This window comes from Hippoglossus stenolepis, chromosome 14, assembly GCF_022539355.2.
Source record: "Hippoglossus stenolepis isolate QCI-W04-F060 chromosome 14, HSTE1.2, whole genome shotgun sequence".
NCBI classification, from domain to species: domain Eukaryota; kingdom Metazoa; phylum Chordata; class Actinopteri; order Pleuronectiformes; family Pleuronectidae; genus Hippoglossus; species Hippoglossus stenolepis.
Genome location: NC_061496.1, coordinates 18080210 through 18088821, shown reverse-complemented (window position 1 = coordinate 18088821; position 8612 = coordinate 18080210). Strand labels below are relative to the sequence as shown.

At 40.9% G+C, this 8612-nt stretch overlaps 1 protein-coding gene across 1 annotated transcript; it reads left to right on the top strand.

Annotated features, from left to right (window-relative positions):
• The first annotated feature begins 217 nt into the window (after window positions 1–217).
• On the top strand, window positions 218–7278 carry creb3l3a (cAMP responsive element binding protein 3-like 3a). Its single transcript, XM_047343125.1, has 10 exons — window positions 218–494; window positions 840–956; window positions 1153–1396; window positions 2151–2284; window positions 3410–3520; window positions 3624–3730; window positions 4510–4578; window positions 4783–4867; window positions 5455–5548; window positions 6557–7278. The coding sequence occupies exons 1-10, from the start codon at window positions 474–476 to the stop codon at window positions 6871–6873; spliced, it is 1299 nt and encodes a 432-aa protein (XP_047199081.1). The 5' UTR covers window positions 218–473; the 3' UTR covers window positions 6874–7278.
• Window positions 7279–8612: the final 1334 nt, after the last annotated feature.

Here is an 8612-nt window from a genome sequence, read left to right as displayed (position 1 = left end):
CTGTGAAACAATCTAAATCTTTTACCCCTGAAACCAGTGTTATTGACTTTTGTTTTCTAAATCTTGTTCATTGTGTTATAAATATATGCTAAAGGTCATAGCTATCCTAATGTCAATACACTATCAAAAAATAAATAAATAAAAGGAAAGGAAACAACAGACTTTGACCTTTCTGATGTTTTTCTTGTTGTCCGTCTCCAAACAGATCAACTAGTTAAGTTCCTCAGTTGTGTCCCACTGCCTACCAATCAGATGATATCTCCTCAGAGCCAATAGGGGCAGAGCAAGCTAGTCGGCTGGGTGTGTTGAGTTGGAGTTTAAACTTTGGACTCAAGAAGACGAACTGAGAGATACAGCGGAGACTCTCAGGAACAAAGACAAAGCTGCTCCACAACAACAGTGATTTGGATATTTCTGCTGGATCTCAGTTGTGTTTTGAGGCCTCTCTGTTGTGCCACACAAACAGAGACACTATGGAGCACTACCCAGATCAGGTAACCGTCTAAATATTGTCTTTTTGTTGCATCGTAGTTCGTCAGTTGTGGGTAACTGGGTCAGCTTCGCAGAGCAAAGTTCAGGCCTGAGAGGAAGTTAAAAACTGAACTTTAAATGTACATCAAATTTACGGTTAGACCACTGTTTTAAAACAGCATTAAAATTATTACTCATAAAGACTGTCTTACTAGCCACAGATATCCACACGGATTAGGGGGACATGTACAGTACAGTTTGTTCATGGAGGATCATGGTGAATTGTTGCCAGTAAAACACCAGTCCCCAGCTGTGGCAGACATACATAGTCCAGTGTGTTATCATTAAAGGTCATGATCTCATTTCAGGGTTGTGATGGCATTGAGCTGCTCGACTGGCTGTTTGATCAAAATGAGGGAATTCTTCGACATGAAGAAGCGGAGCACCATGGCAACCATCACACCTGGCCAATCCAGGAGCCGAATGTGCGTGAGAGTGTGGGATCTGTAATGTCCCTCATACATACCGCAAATAAACGTTTGCTTTCTATTCACTGCATATAGTTCATCTCTGTAGATCTTTGTCTGTTTCTTTGTGTTTTCTTCAAAGTCCCATTTCTCGCCACATTATCATCCCACGCAGACAGACTAATGATAACATTTAAGGTTTTTTACCCATCAGATGCTGCAGCCGCCCGAACAGGCAGATGACGACTTCCTCAACGCCCTCCTGAGTGGGAGTGAGTCAGTGTCAGGCTCACCTCTGTGGTCCCCATCTCCCAGTGACAGCGGAATCAGCGAGGACCCTCCTTCAGACCAGATGGACAGTCCACAACGTCCCGAGAGCCCCCACAGGGACACTCAGTTCTTCAGTAAGAGGCCCCAAACAAAGGCGGCCCTGGAAGCCAATGTCCCCATGGACCTCAGTGAGTCACAAATATCCAAGAAACACCTTCATATGGTAACACATTAGAAGATCGAGGGGTGCAACCAAGTCCAAAGAGATTTTTTTCCTTGCTTTTAACAACAGAACCGAAAGAGGCTATTGTCACGAAAGTAGTGAAATCAGAAAACATTCACATTGTATAATCTCGAACATGGGAATTTTTGCCATTTTTGCTTGAAAAATTGCTAAACAATGAATTGATTGTGCAAATTAAACTTTTTGTAGATCAACTTAGCTCAAATAACATCATTATTTCATTCAGATTACACTATGTTGAATATATGTGTTAAATAATGCTCAGAAACCCATTGAGTAACAAATTATTTATAGACAGATGTTACAGGAATTCATGTACATACAGACAGATGTACATATCACACCACAGTGGGACAACACAGAAGACAACTGACTAATCTAGAATTTCAGTCACAGTTTCTTCTGGCTTTATTCCCGCACATAAATCCCAGTAGCACATAGGATAAAGTAGGATATTATATATTATTGAAGATTGTGTGCAGGAGTATTCAAAGACACTGACGTTACTACCTAGTGATGAAAAAGCATAGTACACATGCTGAGGACCAAGTAGATTAATTGGAATTCGAGCAACATTCAAGCTCTAAATGCCATTTCTTATTTTTTTTAGAAAAGAATACAAACAATGACACTAGCATGTCGTATTTGTGTTTGTTTGCATGTGCTTTGTGTGCATCCTCCTGTCTGTGTGGTTGTAGATGGATGGGAGTCTGGATTCCCGGCAGGCAGGGTGAGGATTACACAATATCCATCTGATGTACATAGACCACAGCTGTCCTCTGGCTTCCCGCTAACAGTCAAAGATCTGCTTCTGTCTGGAACACCCGAACCAGTAAGTGCATCCTGGTAACTAAGGGCGACCAGGCTTTTGCCATCTGGGCCTCTACCCTCTGAAACTACTTGCCTGAGGAGATTAGTCTTGCCAGTACTTAACCTGTTTTTAAATCATTGCTTCAAACATAGCTTTTTATAGGGAAGTCTTTGCAATTTGTAATCTTGTTTAGATAAGGACTATAGAAATAGAGTTGCATTAATATATTATTATTATCCTGGTTGTGGTGGTAGGTTGTTCACACATGCAAAAGATCTAAGTGTGCCTAAAACGGTGACTTTATGTATTTCAAGTACATATAAAATTTCTGTGTAACTATTGTGCATGAATTTTAAGTAAATTGTCACTTTTCATGAAGTGTTTTTGTCTATCATGTTGAGTTACTCTGAATAAATCAAATAACTTGAGAATGATTTCATTAAATAATGTTTAACTTATAGATAACTATATATATATATATATTAAACACTCTGAAGTCATTTGATTTACTCACACTAACTCAACAGGATAGAAAACATTTTATTATTGTGACCCTTTACACTCAACTTGAGATTTAATATGTAATTGAAATACATAAAGTCAATAATGTTTTTATTTTAGTGCAGAGTCAGTGTGTGTGTGTGGTCTTTTGGGTGTTTGAGTGTTTTTATTTAGCCGCCTGACTCTTGTTGTTGTTCGCCACGTGTGTGAATTAGTCTGAGTGTGCACATTTACTTCAGGGAAAAGCTCTGTCAGCAGCTTTTGCTGATGAAATCATAGACACGCAAAGGGACGAGGCCTTTGCAAATCTGATCACACTCTCCTTTTTAAACTTTTTGGAAAGTTTGCAGTGCGCTCAGATTTCAGCAGGGGTATTGATCCCATCTCCGCTGCCCAGTTTAATAGGATGTAGGACACAGTGGCGGAATGCAACGTGGGCTCCCACACTGTAATTGCTCTGAGGTAGCCATGAAATGAGAGTTATGAAGGTGGACTGATAGCCTGCACTCATTTAACTACATCCTGTGTAGCTCCAGGGAGAGAGGGAGGGAAGGTGGGGGGAGGGGGGCTTTGGGGCCAGAGAATAAACTTAATCAAACTGTGGTGATGATGTTTTAAATGTTAGTATTCGTATCTCGCCACCAGCCCCCACCGCCATCGCAACAGTCTATTCCAGAGCTGCTTCTCAATGAGGACGAGAAGAAGCTTCTAGCGAAGGAGGGGGTGACTCTACCCAGCCAGCTACCGCTCACAAAGGTAGATTGCTATCAATACTTTAACAATGAAAACCATTATGAGCTCCTTATGTTCAATTCTGCCGGCACGCTGTATGAAAATGTTGCCTCCTCTTTTCAATCAGTATGAAGAAAGGGTTCTGAAGAAAATACGCCGGAAGATTCGTAATAAGCAGTCTGCCCAGGAGAGCAGGAAGAAGAAGAAGGAATATATTGATGGACTGGAGAGCAGGTAAGAAACAAACTTGTACGAGAGTGACCAGTCAAATGATAATGGTCTTGCAAAGTTTTGCATGTTAACTACAAATTGAATTTGTCCTTTCCATGACTGACAACCATTTTTTTCACAATATACTGTAGATGTATTGGTTTCTTTCCTGTCGTACCCCTGAGGTAACCCCTGTTCAATTTATTTCAGTTCATCATGGAAGTCACTTTGTGGCACCCTGATATGACAGAAGTGTAATTGGTATTCGCTATATGTCATTCTCCATCTCTGTCCTTATTACCTGTCTCTATATTTAAAGCTGTTGAGGATAAAATGCCATAAAAATTATCTTCCTAAGCCTCTAGGTACTTCAGAATCAGAATCAGAGTCAAAATCAGGGTCAATTGCCAAGTAGGTGTACACACACAAAGAATTTGCTGTGGTATGTTTGTGCATTAGCATGTAGGAAACAATATTACAAACACACAAAAAATATATGTGGATGTTAGATATGTACAGTATTTATGTTTGTACAGTATGACCATTACTGGCCACGGAAAGAGCAAAATTCACCTGAAACTTGCTCAAATATGTAATCCATTCTATCATAATTTTTGTGTGAAAGTTATTATTTATTTGCATACTATGATGTGCATTTATGAGAATATTTCATATTGACTCACATCAGACGAGATGACATCAACATGGGCCGATATATTTGATTTTAAACCGTGTTTTGCAATAAGATTGTCATATTTTTGTGAGTAAGGGGTTTTCCTTGTTCTCACCTTGTTCTCTTCCAGGATGGCAGCCTGCAACGCACACAACCAGGAGCTGCAAAGGAAAGTGTCACAGCTGGAGAAGTGCAACATGTGAGCGATTGTAAAATAGAGCTTTTCTTCCCATTTTATTCTTTTGTAATCTCCTGAAAACATGTCCTCCTTGAAACTGCCTCCAGCTGTATACTTCGCCCTCTTGTTCCCCACAGACCCTTGTTAATCCAATAATTTTTTTGTCTCTTCTATTTTCAGTTTTTTTCTAACTGTTTTGTCTTTCCTTTCCTCGCCTGTCTGCAGGTCACTAATGGAACAGTTGCGCAGGCTGCAGGCTCTGTTCATGAATACATCTAACAAGCCAGCCCAGACAGGGACATGTGTACTGGTAAGGACGTCCTCTGTGTGTGTGCCAGGCAGATAAATAAACTGCCCAGACCCCCGTATGACTCATTGTTAAAAGAAAATCCCCCTCAATGCAAGCCAAACGGCAACAACAGCTACAGCTGAATTAGCCATTGAGACAGGCCAATTTAGATATGTACACAGTGGACGAGACATCACAAAGGACACAAACAGACACAGCCCCCATGAAGAGAAATATACACTGTTTGAAAACCAGCCATTTAATACCTTTGATCACAGCAGCAGAAAAAAGAGCAAGGCCTTAAGCGACAGAGTGGAGCAGAATTTAAAAAATGTAATTTCAAATCTAAAAATATGAACAGGGCTCGGCTCTCAGTCACAGAATATTTTGCTTCACAGCAAGGTTACTTTCTTCAACACTTTGCAATCTGAAAGCATATTCACAGAGGGAATGGCCACCAGCCATAGAAAAGCCCAACAGTGTGGAACACAGATTTTCAAACACCAACTTTTCTTGACTTGAATGCAGCATGAAGTAAATATTCTCTGGTCCGAATCTTTCTCTCTGTCCCTTGTATTTTATTTTTTTTTTCCATATCACACTCGTAGGTACTTCTGCTGTCCCTGTCGCTAATCCTGTTCCCCAGCCTCAAGCCCTTTCCCGACAGCAAGGTCAGCCAAGGAGACTTCAATCCAGTCAGAAGTGAGTAACCTATGGCACCAAATAGATTTATGTGTCCACCTGTCAGCTAATCCAGGGCAGCTCTGTCACAGCCGAGGAGCTTCTCAGAACTGCAGTCTCGCCCACAGCTGGAGAGGCTCTCACCTGCCGAGCCTCACAGCACTGCTCTGCCTGTCGGAGGATTCAACTTCAAAATTTAAAGATTAGAGACAGAGCATGGAGAACCAAATCCATGCATTATCATTACAGATATGAGGCTAACGTTCTGTCAGCAGCTTTTGCTGAATTACCATAAATTGATATCAACTCTGTTGGCGCAAACCCACAAACTGTAAATTTTTAATTATGAGACGAGATGAGAATTTGCACAGCCGCAAAATGTCATTTGTTACAATAAGTTGTGTGACAGACATGAAAAATGGAATCACTCTGCACCTTCCCTTAGCTTAGACCAGAGTCTTATATTGTCTTCAGGTTTTTGAAGTGCAACGCCTGTTGTAAACCTGCCTGTTCTGAATGGGCAGTTAGCTTGGCCTGTGGTAATGATTGTTGGAGATTTTTTTCTGAAAGAGCCGTTCAATATGCAGTACCCCACACTGCCGCTGTTGTGAATGCCAAAACTTTTTAAAATAAAAGCTCTGGGTGTCAACTTGGCAGCTTCAATATCAAAAAAATCGAATTATCAAAAGGATCCGATGGGACAGTTTTGACCCAAAGCCTGTTGTCGATCATGGCTGTAGGTTATCTGAAGATGGAGGAGAAGACGTGTTCAACTCTGCCTGCTGACTGTGGCCCACTGTCCCTCCCCTGTTGACTGCAAGGCACTGTTTGCCTGTTTATTTAGAATATATTAATATTGAATGTATCACATGTCCAAATCGCACCAATTGTATGCACTGCAATGCACTTCCTTGTGCTCTTAAGAATACACATGCCAAGTGTGAAGCCAAGACAGACAGACAGACAGACAGGGATTTCTGGGATTAGCAGAGTTGAATTCTCTTTTCTGAATGTCTTGTCCTCCCACAGTCCAGTCGCGGTCCCTGCAGAACCTCCAGGCTTCCCGCGTGCTGAGCGTCATCGACCCCCCGTTCTCCACTGAAGATGAATCAGAGCCTCTGCACCCACATTTCCCAGCAGACCATGGACTGGAAGATATGAATACACTGATGGGGAAGCTGGGAGTGAACCAAGAGCGCTCGAGTTCAGAGACCGTATCTCTAAACAGCAGTCAGGTGGAGGGAATTGGCCACTTCCAGGTAGATCCAATCACTGGTCACATAGCCACGGTGACCCTGGATCCCCGCCGCTCCGCCAAGTTGCGACCACATGCTGATGATATGTGAAACATGTTAAGAAACTCCCCAAAATGTGCTCCTCCTAATGGTAGACACAGAAAGGGAAATTGTGTTTTAATCATTGATGTTTCCTTTAATATATTTTCACTCTGTATGTCTTTACCTTTTTTATTTTTTTGCGATACTGTTTTATATCAGTATTTTGATTTAAAATCGTACACTGAAATTGCCTGACAAGATAAACTGTGCATTTCCCCTGGCTTTGGTAAAATGTCAGTGTAAATGATTGTGTTTGAGACTGTCAGAAACTGAGTAAATAGAGACGTGATGGTGTCTACAGTTCGAGCTTAGTGGATCATTTGTAAAATGTTTTCAGTGAATGATTGATTGAAAGTGATTTATTCATGGGTAAAACTGCCTCAAATAAAAAAAACCCTATTGGTGGGATCAAAACACTGTGGATTTATTTTCTCAATCAAGTAGAGATTTCAGAACTAGCATAAAAGTGGCTCAAATCGCAAGGTGCAATATTTCCCATGAGATGGTTTTAGAAATGCGATGTCATGAAAAGACGTGATGTTATATTTGATCCAACGATTGAGATTCAAGGTCTGACTTTTTGGACTCTGTGATTGAATTATCCCCTGTGGAAAGTGAACAGAATAACAAAAAGAAAAAAAAATGTCACTATGTTTTTCAGAAAAACAAATTTATCCTGAAATTGGAAGACGTAAAAAAATATTGAAACATCCCTGACATATGGATTTTAAATACAAATAGAAATTTATCTTTGTGACCTTTTCCTCAGACTGACATATCTACAGCTCTGACTGAATCTTGAACAGCAGCATTATCATTTTAAAAGATGTTTTATATTATTCAATCAGAAATGCAACAGGGAATTTTATTCTACCTGAAATATCCTTTCTTTATCCCAACGTCCGTCTTTTTTAAACTTCTTTATGAATCTGCCACATCAAACTCAAAGTAAGGCTGTCAGGCACCGTCGGACTGTAACCACATCGGCTCTCAGCTGATAATTGGCTGAAACTGTTGCGGCTTGTTCAAGTGAACTCTTATAAAGAGTTGCTGCAACATCAAGTGATGAACACGGTCCGTTCTTTGAGGTTGACATGTCCTTAAACCTTTGTCTCTGTTAGTTTCCAATTGGGTAGTATGTTAGAACAATGTTTATAGCATAATAGCAGCTGGACTTTGCTGGGGCTTGGCAGGTATTGGTCACTAACCAAAGTACTGGACAAGTCAAAACTTTGACCGTAGTGATGTCACTAGAGGAAAAAAATCAGGTAATCACAGTTATCCTGGAAAAGCCATCTAGATCATCCAGCCCCCTTCCATCTATTCTCTCGTCAAAGCTATGCCCCCAAAACACATGATAGCACACTGCCTCATTGAAGCCGGCGTTTCCGTGACTCGCTCACTTACTTGTGGCTATTGTCTTCAGCGGGTGTGCCGGCGAATCATAATAAGATAATTCACCCAGAAATGAAAATTCAGTCATTACCTACTCACCCCTATGCCGATGAAGGGGCGGGTGACATGTTTGAGTCCACAAAACACTTTTCAAGGGTAAACAGTGTAGCAGCCAAATCCAATACAATTGAAGTAACTGGTGAACTATCTTCAGATGTAAAAAAACAACAGAAAAAAAGTATAACATGCCTCCATTCTGCTCGTGTGGTGTCATACGAGTGTCCGGAAGCCACAACATTCATATTCGACTGGAAACGGTGTCATTTACACCAAGTTTTTAGCCTAAATGTCCG